This window comes from Aspergillus lentulus (assembly GCF_001445615.1).
Source record: "Aspergillus lentulus DNA, contig: Alt16, strain: IFM 54703, whole genome shotgun sequence".
In the NCBI taxonomy this organism is placed as follows: Eukaryota; Fungi; Ascomycota; class Eurotiomycetes; order Eurotiales; family Aspergillaceae; genus Aspergillus; species Aspergillus lentulus.
In genome coordinates this window covers 3,292,225-3,306,350 of record NW_028322113.1, presented here as the reverse complement: position 1 = coordinate 3,306,350, position 14,126 = coordinate 3,292,225, and the positions used below count along the sequence as shown (strand labels likewise).

Below are 14,126 nucleotides of genomic sequence, written 5' to 3'. Positions count from 1 at the left end.
GTCATTTCCATTGCTGTCGCCTGGCAAACCACCTGACGACATATACCAAGGCCAAGAGCACGGGAACTTCGACGAGAGGACCGACCGTGGCGGCTAGCGCTTGGTCGCTGTCGACACCAAATGTTGCAATTGCTACTGCGATTGCAAGCTCAAAGTTGTTGCTCGCCGCCGTGAAACTTTGTGTGCATGATAGCTTGTAACCGAAGCCCAACCGACGCGTTACTAGGAGGGTGATGAGGAAAATGACGGCGAAGTAAACGATGAGCGGAGCGGCGACTCGAACGACCGATACAATCTGATGGACGACTTGTCTGCCTTGGGAAGCAAAGAGTACCAGGATCGTGAACAGAAGACCGATCAAAGATAGCGGGCTGATCAGGCTCACGAAGGTTCTGTCGTACCATTCGCCGCCGATGAGGAATCTTAAAGCGAAGCGGGTGACGATGGCTGCTCCCAGTGGTATACCGAGGAACACACCAACACTCTTTGCGGCCAACGAATATTCGATGGTCAGACCGTCGTCTCCATCTCCGATGATTCGAATGAAAAGAATCGCGAGGGGAGCAAATAGAACCATTTGCAGAATCGAGTTGATTGCGACCAGAATCGCACAGTATTCACCGTCTCCTCCTGCAAGACCAGTCCAGACAAGGACCTGAAAGCTATTAGCCTGCATGTCCAGAGTATTCCATCTTACGGGCAAGGAACAAACCATTGCAATACACCGTGCGATGCCGACTAGGATTAAACCTTCTCGAAGTCCTCGTTCGTCGGGGAGAAACGCCCATGCTAAAGCAAGCTTCAGATGGTCAGCAGAATCTTGCAGCATCAGCCAAGGTTCGGGCCTACCATGAATAGAGGTGCTATAATCCAGTTCACAACAATACTGAATGCGACTTGAATCCAGAGTGTCTTTTCGCGGAATGACCGGTGCAGAGTCTCGAATCGCACTTTACACAGAATGGGGTACATCATGACTAGCAGGCCGATTGCTATAGAGTGTGTGAGCCATCATCCGGTCGACTGTGTTTCGAAACCAGGGCATACCTATAGGCACCGACACGCCGACGAATTTTCCTTTGTCCAGAGCTTTGCTCGTGTTGGGAACAAAATTACCAAGGATGATCCCGATAGCCATAGCCAGGAAGATCCAGACTGCAAGGAATCGATCTAGAAGGGCGAGCTGCTTGAAAGCAGAAGTCGGACCCTCCGTGGTCGCATCGTTGTCAGATTTTGAGGCATCTGGCGTACTGCAAGCTTCGATATCGCTTGGATGCTGAGAAGGCGATGTGCCGTCTTTTTCCCGAGTCATGGCGAAACTGCCCTAGAATCCTCCAAATCCTGCAATCATGTGTAGCAAGCTCATATAACAAGAAAAAATTCAGTCACCTAGTCACAAAATCTATGGATTGTATTCCTATTGACAGGTATAGCTACTGCTCTGGCATAAAAATCCCAAGGCCGATAAAGCTGACTGAAAACTGATAAGTGCTGTAGCCAATCATGGCCCCGGAGTGACATGTAAAGATCACGTGATTCATTGCCACACTCTAGGTAGGTTTCTGTATGCGCATGTGAAATCAACAGGTTGACAAAAGCCTAACTTGACTGCCAAGATAGGCTTGTGCTGTGGGAGTGAGTCTTCCCCAGAAGTATCGAAAGCAAGGACTGTCATAGCAACACAAGTCCATGCTGTACTGAGTCGAAGTAGCTAAATGGGGTAGAGAAAGACCTATACAAGGATGAATGACGGGTGCGCGTCGACCCTAATGTCTGCTGGATACCCTTCGGTAGTAATATACGAGGCTTGGTATGATCGCATAAATGCCAGCTTCAGATGGCTGCAAACGTAGAGTTGATACGCCGTAGGAATGGGTTTAAAGCAGTCTAAAGGACACCCTACTCTACGGCTAATCATCGGCTCAGCAGCTGGCTAAGCCATTTTCATGGGCTCTTTCTGTGAAGCGGGTGAACCTGTAAATTGCCCTCTTGAGAATCCATTTCCCTTCTCGAGGCGGGACTCCACGGTCCACAATAAACCCCACACTGGGCGTCGGCTTTTGACCGATGCAGAGCTGTTTACGTACGGTTACTTTCACGGGTACTGACTACGATTGAAATGACACCGAAGGGGACAGATGTTTGGCGTTATGGACGATTGAGGGTGATCCTAGAAGCTCAATCCTGCTTCGCTACTTGAATGGACGTGGGTGTTTTACTTGTGTACTTGATATTCGGGATGATATTGGACCACAGTAGCCGGTACCGAGTGAATAAGGTCCCGAGTGATGATTCGGACTTTTTTGGGGTCAAGGTCATCTCTACTGAAGTCTGTAAACCGCGCAATCCTTAGCCCGTGAGGAGATGCCGAACACTTTGCACTGTAAGGAGTACTGTAACTAAAGTCCCCGGCTTGATGCATTGTACATGATGTGTCCCATCGTGGAGTTATGCTCTCAATAATCATAAGCCCATCTCATCAACTGCAGTAGCCGCATCAGTCATGTTTGACGGTCTATCGAAGCATTGTTGGCCGACTCGGCAACTAGCTGGAAATAAGTGACGTTATCAAGCAGGACGCGAGCGCTGATGACTTGGTTATTTGCTCGTGGTATTAAAGGGCGGCTCCAAGATACTACCTTAGAATACTCCACACTCCATACTCGTAGCCACAGCTGCATATGCCGGGTTCTCTCCCCGTGGGAACTCCACAGTCGACGGAAAAACTGCGGATTATGGCGCGTCAGACTAACGGTGAGAAATTTCAAGTTTCGGAGAATCGGAGTAATTGGGCATGTAATGTTTACAGCAGATAGGTCGACTGAGAGGATGTCAAGCAGTAATGTGCGGCAGTCATGCTAGATCTGATAGTATGAGGGCAACGCCGAAGGATATGTCTTCCTTCGGGATCTTCAGGAGTATAGTACGCACAAATGGATTTACTATCGTTCAAATGTGTTTGTCTTCAATGGCAAGTTTCAGTGCTCACAGAAGCAGATTATATCAGCGAATCTAGTCACGTCCTTGATGGAAAGTAGAACTATGAATACCGGATAAATACTTCAATACTTCATTGACAAGGTAGTGGGTGGTTGGTACTGCCTGAGAGGGATATTCGAGCGATAATCGTCCGATCTCCATAATGTCTTATTGTTGTGTCTTTGACTACTACGCAGTACTGTAGGTCCATCATGATGATCGTAAAAAAGAGTTTCCGGTGTAAACTGTGTGTGATCCGATTACAAATCCGCGGTCGATGTGCTCAGTCTCGCTACCTGGGAATTGAATACAGTCAATACCCATCAACTTTGAGTATGCACGTCTCTTCCACTCGGAGCAACAAGCAAGGGCAAGCTTGGCAGTCAATCGGCTTGTGGACTCTCATCAATAAGGTATGCTCCCTTGACTGATGCGTTAGGGTAAAGAAGCGTACCTCCTTTGAGTCTCTCCATGCTTAGGAAGGTGTTTCCGAGGACACAACGCGCTGGAGGATGCTTTGGTTGGCTTGCTGATGTTGAGATAACTTCATTGCACGCGTGTTCATGAATACCAGTACCCGTACCTTGGTCAAATACTAGGCACCTGTGTCCGAAGACTCCGGACCCCGATGGCTTGAAAATGCGGGGTCTTGATGGGACAGTGACATTGAGGTGACAGCGCGCTCATCCCTGCTGCATCAGCGCATGGTCTTGATTCTATCATGTCATTGATGCTTCAACAGGGTTTACTTTGAATGTTCGAATGTAAACCGAGAAGCCGAGTCATGGTGGCTTGACGGGAATGAGCCATGGGGTACCTAGACTCGGCGGGGCTTGCGGTCTGGGACTGGAACCTCAGGCCACGGGCATTCCCCGGAAGAGGACGTGACTGTGTAATTCGGTCCTCTCCTGTATCAAACATACAGATATGCAAAACATTGAACATTGCTTGACATGGCAATAAACCAAAGCTTACCTTAAGGAATTAGAGATCTAAGGAGCATATTCCGATCTAAATGCGAAATGTTTTGTATCAAAGGTAGGTAAAAATAGAGCTATCCATGGTATAACCCAGGTACTACAGGTACTTTACCAACCACACGCACTAGTCTTACCCCGTGTCTCCGACCTCTCTCCAGTTTTTCGGCTCCAGGAAAACAACAAACATCGTCATCATCTCGGCTCTTTTAGTCTCAAGTCATTTTCGAGGACAGAATCGTCAACAACAGCCCATTACACCTCAAGTTACAGAGGACATTGTATTTCATAGTCTAGATCGTTTGTCGCCTACATTTGTGAAATGAAAGAGGCCAGATCTTGCAACTTGACCTACCTCTAATGTCTGTCTGTATTCCCTTGGAGATACCGGGCCGATGGATCTAATACAAATAATCGGATCACATTCCTCCCCGTGCTGTACCACTCGCTCGTTTACTCCGTACCATACTCCGTACTCTCGTGGATTACATGGAAGTTGAGAACCGTGATTGCTCCTTTCTAGCACAGTTCCCCATTCTCTCAAATGGGACGCGGGATGTCGATCGCCATGCCCCATCGCATTGTTATTCCCCGAAACCAAAGTGGCAAGTGGTACCTGTCTATCCTAGTACATGACTGCATGTGGGCTTTTTTGCTGTCCCTTGCCCGCCCTTGGGTACCTTGTGCCCAGACATTCATACATCATCGCGCAACCTCATAGTATCTAGTAATAAAAATCATAGTCACAGTCCCTGCCTCCTCCGATTTTTGGTCTGGTTATTAATATCCTGTTCTCCCTTTTTCTCCCCGCCCTCTTCTTCATTCCTCTTGCTCAGTTAGAGCTGTGTGGTCGATCGTTTCTTTTCTGGCTTCGGAGTACATACACCCTCCACAGCAATGAGGTTCGGTTGGCTAGAGGTCGCCGCTGTGACGGCTCTTTCTGTAGCTAATGCTCAGGTTTATACTGCTTTTCCGTCATTGTTTCGATCATAGTTGACATTATTCCTGGAAATTATTTAGGAATTGGCTTTCTCTCCGCCATTCTACCCTTCACCTTGGGCTGATGGCCAGGGAGAGTGGGCGGATGCCCATCGGCGCGCCGTCGAGATCGTTTCTCAGATGACACTGGCGGAGAAGGTTAACCTTACAACCGGTACTGGGTGGGTTGAGACTTTCTTGTCGACAGTGAGCTTTCTTCACTGACAATTTACATAGATGGGAAATGGACCGATGTGTCGGTCAAACCGGCAGCGTTCCCAGGTAAGCTTGCAATTTCTACAGCAACGTGCAACTTTAGTTGCTAAAACGCGGTGGTGCAGACTTGGTATCAACTGGGGTCTTTGTGGCCAGGATTCGCCTTTGGGTATCCGTTTCTGTAAGCTACACTGCGGAGTCTTTCAGTCCTTGTGTTATGTGCTGATGCTTGTCTGTTTAGCTGATCTCAATTCCGCCTTCCCTGCTGGTACTAATGTCGCCGCGACGTGGGACAAGACACTCGCCTACCTTCGTGGAAAGGCCATGGGTGAGGAATTCAACGACAAGGGCGTTGACATTCTGCTGGGGCCTGCTGCTGGTCCTCTCGGCAAATACCCCGACGGTGGTCGAATCTGGGAAGGCTTCTCTCCTGATCCGGCTCTCACTGGTGTACTTTTTGCCGAAACTATCAGAGGTATTCAAGAGGCGGGTGTGATTGCTACTGCCAAGCATTACATCTTGAATGAACAGGAGCATTTCCGACAGGTTAGCGAGGCCCAGGGATATGGATACAACATCACGGAGACTCTCAGCTCCAATGTGGATGACAAGACCATGCACGAGTTGTACCTTTGGTGAGTAGTTGACTCCTCAAACGAGGACCTTTGACTGACCTACAATTCAGGCCCTTTGCAGATGCTGTGCGCGGTAAGATTTTCAGCAGACTTGACTCGCGATGAAGAAATCACTGACGAACCATCTACAGCTGGCGTTGGCGCCGTCATGTGTTCCTACAACCAGATCAATAACAGCTACGGTTGCCAAAACAGTCAGACCCTCAACAAGCTCCTCAAGGCCGAGCTGGGCTTCCAGGGCTTCGTCATGAGTGATTGGAGCGCTCACCACAGCGGTGTCGGCTCTGCCCTCGCTGGGTTGGATATGTCGATGCCCGGAGACATTACCTTCGACGACGGCCTCTCCTTCTGGGGCACGAACCTGACTGTCGGTGTTCTTAACGGCACCATTCCGGCTTGGCGTGTCGATGACATGGCTGTTCGTATCATGACCGCGTACTACAAGGTTGGCCGTGACCGTCTCCGTATTCCCCCTAACTTCAGCTCCTGGACCCGGGATGAGTACGGCTGGGAGCATATTGCTGTCTCCGAGGGAGCCTGGACCAAGGTCAACGACTTTGTCAATGTGCAGCGCAGTCACTCCCAGATCATCCGTGAGATTGGCGCGGCTAGTACAGTGCTCTTGAAGAACAAGGGTGCTCTTCCTTTGACCGGCAAGGAGGTTAAAGTGGGTATTCTCGGCGAAGACGCTGGTTCCAACCCGTGGGGTGCTAACGGCTGCCCCGACCGCGGCTGTGACAACGGCACTCTTGCTATGGCCTGGGGTAGTGGTACTGCTAACTTCCCTTACCTTGTTACCCCCGAGCAGGCTATCCAGCGCGAGGTCATCAGCAACGGCGGCAGTGTCTTTGCAGTAACTGACAACGGAGCTCTCAGCCAGATGGCGGATGTCGCCTCTCAATCCAGGTGAGTGATGGTCCTTGGACAAAACGTTCTCAGAACAAAGTATTGACCGTTGCGAACAGTGTGTCTTTGGTGTTTGTCAACGCCGACTCCGGTGAGGGGTTCATCAACGTCGACGGCAACGAGGGTGACCGCAAAAATCTCACTCTTTGGAAGAACGGCGAAGCCGTCATTGACACAGTTGTCAGCCACTGCAACAACACGATTGTGGTTATTCACAGTGTCGGGCCTGTATTGATCGACCGGTGGTATGACAACCCCAACGTCACCGCCATCATCTGGGCCGGCTTGCCCGGTCAGGAGAGTGGCAACTCCCTCGTCGACGTGCTCTATGGCCGTGTCAACCCCAGCGCCAAGACCCCATTTACCTGGGGCAAGACTCGCGAGTCTTACGGTGCGCCCTTGCTCACCGAGCCTAACAATGGCAACGGCGCTCCCCAGGATGATTTCAAAGAGGGCGTCTTCATCGACTACCGTTACTTCGACAAACACAACGAGACCCCCATTTATGAGTTTGGCCATGGCTTGAGCTACACCACCTTTGGTTATTCCCACCTCCGGGTTCAGGCCCTCAATAGTTCGAGTTCGGCATATGTCCCGACTAGCGGAGAGACCAAGCCTGCGCCAACTTATGGCGAGATCGGTAGTGCCGCCGACTACCTGTATCCCGAGGGTCTCAAGAGGATCACCAAGTTTATTTACCCTTGGCTTAACTCGACTGACCTCAAGGATTCTTCTGACGACCCGAACTACGGCTGGGAGGACTCGGAGTACGTTCCCGAAGGCGCTACGGATGGTTCTCCTCAACCCCTCCTGAAGGCTGGCGGCGCTCCTGGTGGCAATCCCACCCTTTATCACGATCTTGTTAGGGTATCGGCCACTATCACCAACACAGGCAACGTCGCCGGTTATGAAGTTCCTCAATTGGTGAGTGACTCACCTGTTCCTTGCCTTGCATTTTTGGCTGACTCGCTTCTAGTATGTTTCCCTGGGCGGACCGAATGAGCCTCGGGTCGTTCTGCGCAAGTTCGACCGAATCTTCCTGGCTCCAGGGGAGCAAAAGGTCTGGACCACGACTCTTAACCGTCGTGATCTCGCCAACTGGGATGTGGAGGCTCAGGACTGGGTCATCACCAAGCACCGCAAGAAAGTGCACGTCGGCAGCTCCTCGCGTAAGCTGCCTCTGAGAGCGCCTCTGCCCCCTGTCTACTAGATGATGGGAGGATGGAATTGTACAGGAATTCTTGGTTCATGTGATGTACAGCGCAGTCCTCTGCTTCAATATGGTTTTAATGACAGTGATAAGGTAGTCTAACTTGATGTCCACCCATACCAGTAGACAATGCCTTGCTGATGGTAAATCCACAAGCTGATTGACTTGCTTCTTTCTCCGAGTGGGATAGGTATGCATCCTACATGAAACCTTGTCTGACCCAGAGTCTCTCAGCATATTGCTGCAGGACTGGCTCTGAGAGTATAATATCTCTTTCAGCGGGTCCTGTTGCTGGACGTCCTACAACCTTCTCGAAAGGTAGCACTAGTTGCACCCCGGTGGTAGACGTGTTATTGTCTCGGTATACCCGGATTGTTGAAGAGCAGTGAGCTGCAGGGCAAGACCTTGTGAGTATCTCCCAACGCTGCATGATAACCTCCGGATTTCCCCGGTTGATAGCAATGGTGACAACAAGTTTAACTGAAGAGGTAGGCGGTTCCAACCACGCCCGAGCATCAAGAGCCAGATGCCGAGCAGATTCCGATAAACCCACTATCGCTACGAAGCTTAGCTCAGTGCTGTATTGTACAGGACCCCATGAGCAATCCGCTTCCTTTTTCCAGTTCCCGATAGTGACGGTGGTCGATCCAAGGGGTTCTATGTCATGTACGCCCATCGAATCCAGTTCCAGAGCGATGAGCGTATCGAATCTCCGCGCGGCTATGTCAGCTTCAGGACTGGCCTTGACTTTTGCGATTAGCGTTCCTGCACCCGTTGTCTCGCTGTAGGAGAATTGACAGTATTTGCTTGTTCGCGACGTGTCGTCGGTTAGTTTGGTGTGGATGTCTGGCGGGACAGAAGTGAAGACTAGGTACTCCTCGCGGGGCTTGTCGCGTGCGAGGGTAAGGGCTTGGTGACGGCTCTCTAGGGTTCGGTGTGAAGCCTGGCTGCTGGTAAATGGATGGTGAGGCAGGCTCTGGACAAGTTGGGATGCAGCGTCGCCGGCGTTGGACCTATCGGTTGAGCTTGAGGGCACCGAAGGAGCAGAGTGTGCTGGCGGCTCCATGGTCCGCGGTCTGATATACGCCAGGAGCAGGTCAGAAAGGCGAGATCATCTGTTCTCTGGGTGCTTGATGGTGTTTGCGACTGGTTGGATACTTTGCAAGTTGACTGCGTGGTGTTCGGGAGGTATGGGCTCGATCACTTTCCTGTTTTGACGTCATCTGCTCGGCCGTCCATGGGTCGATTGATATAGGTTCATAAAAGATGCAGAGCCGGGTATCTCGATTTGACTGGTTAATGTTTGGTGCATCATATGTTCCCCGTCTGCATCGACTGCGGAACCAGTCCAGAGATAGCAGAGGATCATCACCTATCTCGATTACCCGACCCTTTTTTGTAACTTCGACGTGCTGGAGTGGCACTACCCGATGAGGATAGAGCCCATGACCTCCCCAGCCGAAGACTGCCGGTCTGCAGGAATCAATGTTTTGTCTTGTAGGCCCTGATAAGGTACTCCGTAGTGTAGGAGCCATCCTTACCATAAACAGGTTGACACAGGCACCAGGAAGTGGTGAACATTAAGGCTTCGGGGACTTCCCAGCGGTCAGCGCATACCTTACATCTCTGTGGCCTAATCCTTCATGGCTTCAGCCTTCGTGGCATCTCCTGAGAGGCGCAAATGCACCCGCGCACTCATGGTCATTGGCAAGAATAAAGCTCGGGTGGGAAAACGACCACATAATGGCAACTACCATCTGCTTTGGGGTTCGGTTTGGCTGGTTATAAGATACTTGGTGTTCTGACAAACATGTATGGATCATTTCATAGAGGTTGAGGCAATAGAGTGAGGGCTATGAACCAGAAAAGAATAGGGAGGACGCTGCCTTATAGTCGGGATTGGGTAATTTGCGCGCCTGCTGAATAGTGAATTGGATAGAGTGGTTGATTACAATCAGTGAATGAATACTAGACGGGCAAAGAATAGAAATGACGTTTCTCAATTCACTATCGGCAAGGTGAATGCTTGTCTAGATATCTGGACCCGAACCGTTACAACCTACAGTCATGTTCATACTCGCTGAGTTCATTGGCCTTCCATGAACTGTATATCTCCCATCACAGAGCACGATCGTATTTCCCAACATGAATTGTCCGTCAATACGTCAGGTGAAGTAGGGAGGTCCTCGTCAGGCGGCCTCGAAACGACTGACCGACCGGCTGTCCGGTTTAGGGTTCACTTGCTGGAGCAACAAGTTTCTGTCGCGACGCGACAGCTCTGTACATGTCTGCAGTCCCAGACCCAAGCTCATCCAACCGGAGCGCGGTTCATCCGCCGCGCTATCTCCGTCCATCGCGATGCGCGAGTGTGATGACCCGAATCCAAACTCATACTCTGGCTATATGCACTCCCTCCCACCGAATGATCCATCTCTGCCCCAGGCGGAAGAGGAGGAAGAGGTCTATCAAAGTAATGCCGTTCATACGGGGGCGGGAGATCGTCGTCGTCCGGCTGCTGCGGGTGGGCCTGGCTATGAGCCAGAGTCATATCCATTGACCGAGAATGCTGAAGTGGAGGAGGGCGGTAGGCGGCCGCGGACCAGTTTACATCTCCCCATGTCGACGAAGAAGTCGGCGAGCCGGTGGAGGGGCTCGTGACGACCCAGATACTCTCGCTTTCGACCCAGGTGAGTCGGCGAGGACGGCTCTGCGCCGACGAGAAGCTGGAGAGATCGGAGTTACTGTGACGATAGCTCTGGCTGTGGCTGTGACTGTGATTGCGACTGTAATTAGGGCTGTGACTAGCCCGAGCAGGAGAGTCAAGCTCGACGGGTGGGCCAGCTTGGACTCGAAGACGGGGCCGTGCAGTGTGGCGGACGTAGGCCGGGTTGAGATACTTTGTTCGGCGAAGGGCATGAGCGTCGGCGGACGCAGGTCTTTGCAGGAGGTGCAATCCCTCTGATCCTGGACTGGTGAAGAAGGTATGCTCGAGGTGTATCTGAGGAACAGACATGTTGCAGGCCGGTTCGGCGAGCCGGGGGTTGTGGATCGGGGGGCCTTCGAGGGAAGAGAGATCCATGGGAAGCGAGTTCTCCGTACGCCGTGCACAGCCTGGAATCGACGGAACAGGGGTCTTCTTTAATTATCGCTAGATTCTGTGAAATGGGCCCTGAAATCGCACCCCACGAGGACTCATGCAATAAGTGGCGCGAGAGTACGAGGCCTGAGAGTCGATGGAGCCAAAAATAAGGTGCGAATACGATGGGACCCAGATGCGGCCCTGATGGCGAGTGGATCGGCACTTCTGAACGAAGTTAATATGTCGTGTGTCGCAGAACAGAACCAGATTTGGGTGAGAGCATCCCGGCACCATTTACCTATATATGTTGTGGGTGAAAGGCCATAATCATGCTGGAGAGGCAGTGCGAGTACACAACAACAAAGACAACCAACAGACAACAAAGGTAAGGACTCCCTGCGCCTTTGATCGGATCAGTCAGTGTGAGAACGGGGCACCCTAAACCCCAAGCCAGGTTTTATGGAAGCCATGCCATGTTCATTCTATTCCCGAGTCCCCGTCAGGCGATCTGGGGGGGGCTCGGATGGATCTCTTGGACAACCGACAGCGGAGAACCAACAATACACCTCATCTTGAGAGGTGTGAAAAGTGAAAAGGATAGTATTTTGGCCCCGCACCTCGATCAAAAGCGTCGGCCACAAGCGCAAGGCAAGAAAGATTCGCTAAGCCGCTTGTTGGATGGAGCAGGTTGATATAAGGCGCACTGTCATGGTCAGATCTAGCTCATTTGGCTGCCATGCGGGATAAACAACTACTATCGAGCTCGGCTTTAGTCGCGTGTCCAGTATCGATAACTTACTGCGCGTCAGTTCACTTCTTTGAGTATACGAGGTTGAATCGCAAAAGCCAAGAGAAGACGCGGCTGTTGTTACCTTAGTAGCCGCCATGAATATGTTGGGTAATAAAGGCCAGTGGGAACACTGCCACAAACCAAGTATTACATTATCCTATCTAAGCATATAAATTGGTTCCCTGATCCGCTAGAATATTCTTTGTCTTCAAAGCCTCAATTCAGCCCCATGTTGTTACTTATCTGGCCTTACCGCAGCTTTCTGACTTTGGGTTGCTGTTTCTTTGTCACTATCTACAGAGTGCTCACTTGGAAGAGTATTCTTCGAGTGTCGGAAGAAGAAATGTTAACTTTAAAATGGATTAACGGTGAGGATCAGCTGGTATTCATTCTACAGAATACTCCTTGTGTCGTGTGGCTTCCACCCTCGACTCAGCCTTCTAGAACTGACTCGGGTATGCACTCGTAAATCAGATTAAGCTGCCTTGCATCGGCCCCCAATAACGGTGACTCCTCTATGTCTCGGTGGTTGTTGTATCCTTACAAACCACGGATCATGACCAAGATGAGACATGATCGCCTTTCTTAAAATAGACAACCTCCTCGACGAGAACATTACAAATTAAATATTGTTGAAGTTACATCATCATATTGACAAGTCAAGAATACAATGTAAGAAAAAGATATGTATAAGCAAGGATATAAACTGCTCTCCCAAAAGAAAGCCCAACTATTTAACACACACACACCCGTCACTCCGTCATGACAAGTTCATCCAGAAGCGCTGTCCTGGAGCCTCGAGTGACCCGGGTTCACACTATGGACAAGAAGTGAACTGCTCTAAGCCAGGAAGAGAGCGGCAACGGCGGCAGCACCAGCGAAGACGAAAGAGCCGCTGAGGGTGTTACCAGCGCCAGTGGAGAGACCACCAGGAGGAATGGAAGGACTGTGGCTTTGTTAGTGGATATTCAGTAGACATATCTGGTGAGATGGTTAACTTACGTAGCGCTAGGAGAAGGAGTGCCGGTAGGAGCAGAGGGGATGACGGGGACGGAAGTGTGAGCACCGGCAGCGCCGCTAGGAGTAGAGACAGGGACGGTGATGTAGGTGACGGTGGGCACACAGGTGGTGACAGCAATGACGGAGACGCTGGGGGCGACAGCAGTGTTGGAGGGAGCAGGGATGACGGGAACGCTGCTGCTGCTGGCGCTGCTGGCGGAGGGAGTCTCAACGGGAGTCTCAACGGGAGTCTCGCTGGCGGTAGGGGCAGCGGAGGAGTTGGTCACGGCGTCAGCACCCGAGGGGGTGGAGGTGGAACGAGCAGGGCAGTTGGTGACGCTGGGAGCGCAGGAGGTGATGGTAACATCCTGGGTCTCGTAGACGGTCTGAACGTCACCGGGGAGAGCAGCGGCAAGGCCGGCGAAGAAAGCAATGGAAGCAGCAGTGAAACGCATCTTGAAGATTGGTTGGTTGGTTGGTTTGGTTGATGTATAGAAAGTCACTGGAATTAGCCGTCAAGGCAAATTTATGTCGTGGTTGTTAAAGAGAGTGTGGGTAGTTGGTTTGGTTTGAAAGAGTGGCCGACCGAAGTCAAATTGATTTGATGCTTGAAGCAGGAAGGAAGTCTTGGAGCTTGGAGAGAAAGAAACAAGAAGAAAAGAACGAGGGAACGACGGAGGGGGCTTGGGGCCCTTTGTATGAACGGGGAGATTAAACCTGGAGATCGTCTCAGGGGAAAAAGGCAAAAGAAAGTGAGTCGACCGTGTCAGGTGGAGAGCGAGGGGGCTGCACCAGTGCACCACCAGCACCATAGTATTGTTATTATTATTATTATTATTATTATTATTATTATTGCAGTACTAACTAGGTCCAGTAAGTCAATAACGGAGTACTCTCTATTCAGCCTGTAAGTTTCCTCTAATAATCCACTAGATTGGAACGGCTTCACTAGATCTAAGTCAATCAATATTGCAATGACTAGCAATCTAAAATAGGAGATTGCACCAAAGTCGCGGTGTACGACTGGATACCATTTCTTCATAATCTATACTGAAGTGAAGATAAACAGGTATGAGATACCTAAGGAAACGCAATGTATCACTCATCCATCACGTCTCATCGATCGTCATACTCACTACCTACTAGGTATGTACTGTAGGTTCATGATTACGCGGTACCGCTAAGGTACACTCGTGCGATGAATTGACAGAGACTAGCCTATGGTTGGTGGAGGATAGCATCAGCCGGCCTAAGACAGCGTCCTAGTGCTTAGCTGGCCGGCCATGAGTGCGACCCTGCTGCGTGGTGTTGATCCCGCAGTTCCATTGCTTGTTCCAGTATCGCCGACCAAAAAAAG

The 14,126-nt window shown here is 50.8% G+C and overlaps 5 protein-coding genes across 5 annotated transcripts; 1 reads left to right on the top strand and 4 right to left on the bottom strand.

The window, feature by feature from the left end:
* Position 1: 1 nt before the first annotated feature.
* On the bottom strand, positions 2 to 1,312 carry ALT_8538 (arsenic resistance protein; the record flags this gene model as incomplete). Its single annotated transcript, XM_033557090.1, has 4 exons — positions 2 to 655; positions 713 to 799; positions 850 to 992; positions 1,048 to 1,312. 4 exons carry the CDS (start codon positions 1,310 to 1,312, stop codon positions 2 to 4), a joined length of 1,149 nt encoding a protein of 382 aa, XP_033412981.1.
* A 3,541-nt stretch (positions 1,313 to 4,853) lies between these two features.
* Positions 4,854 to 7,901, top strand: ALT_8537 (beta-glucosidase family protein; the record flags this gene model as incomplete). The annotated part of the gene is made up of 9 exons (XM_033557089.2): positions 4,854 to 4,913; positions 4,977 to 5,116; positions 5,172 to 5,216; positions 5,276 to 5,331; positions 5,392 to 5,785; positions 5,836 to 5,858; positions 5,917 to 6,691; positions 6,751 to 7,615; positions 7,668 to 7,901. 9 exons carry the CDS (start codon positions 4,854 to 4,856, stop codon positions 7,899 to 7,901), a joined length of 2,592 nt encoding a protein of 863 aa, XP_033412980.2.
* A 199-nt stretch (positions 7,902 to 8,100) lies between these two features.
* ALT_8536 (uncharacterized protein) lies at positions 8,101 to 8,967 on the bottom strand (the record flags this gene model as incomplete). The annotated part of the gene is made up of 1 exon (XM_033557088.2): positions 8,101 to 8,967. The coding sequence occupies one exon, from the start codon at positions 8,965 to 8,967 to the stop codon at positions 8,101 to 8,103; it is 867 nt and encodes a 288-aa protein (XP_033412979.2).
* Positions 8,968 to 10,209: 1,242 nt separating this feature from the next.
* ALT_8535 (uncharacterized protein) lies at positions 10,210 to 10,914 on the bottom strand (the record flags this gene model as incomplete). The annotated part of the gene is made up of 1 exon (XM_033557087.2): positions 10,210 to 10,914. The coding sequence occupies one exon, from the start codon at positions 10,912 to 10,914 to the stop codon at positions 10,210 to 10,212; it is 705 nt and encodes a 234-aa protein (XP_033412978.2).
* Positions 10,915 to 12,610: 1,696 nt separating this feature from the next.
* On the bottom strand, positions 12,611 to 13,224 carry ALT_8534 (GPI anchored serine-rich protein; the record flags this gene model as incomplete). Its single annotated transcript, XM_033557086.2, has 2 exons — positions 12,611 to 12,716; positions 12,773 to 13,224. 2 exons carry the CDS (start codon positions 13,222 to 13,224, stop codon positions 12,611 to 12,613), a joined length of 558 nt encoding a protein of 185 aa, XP_033412977.2.
* Between the last annotated feature and the right edge of the window lie 902 nt (positions 13,225 to 14,126).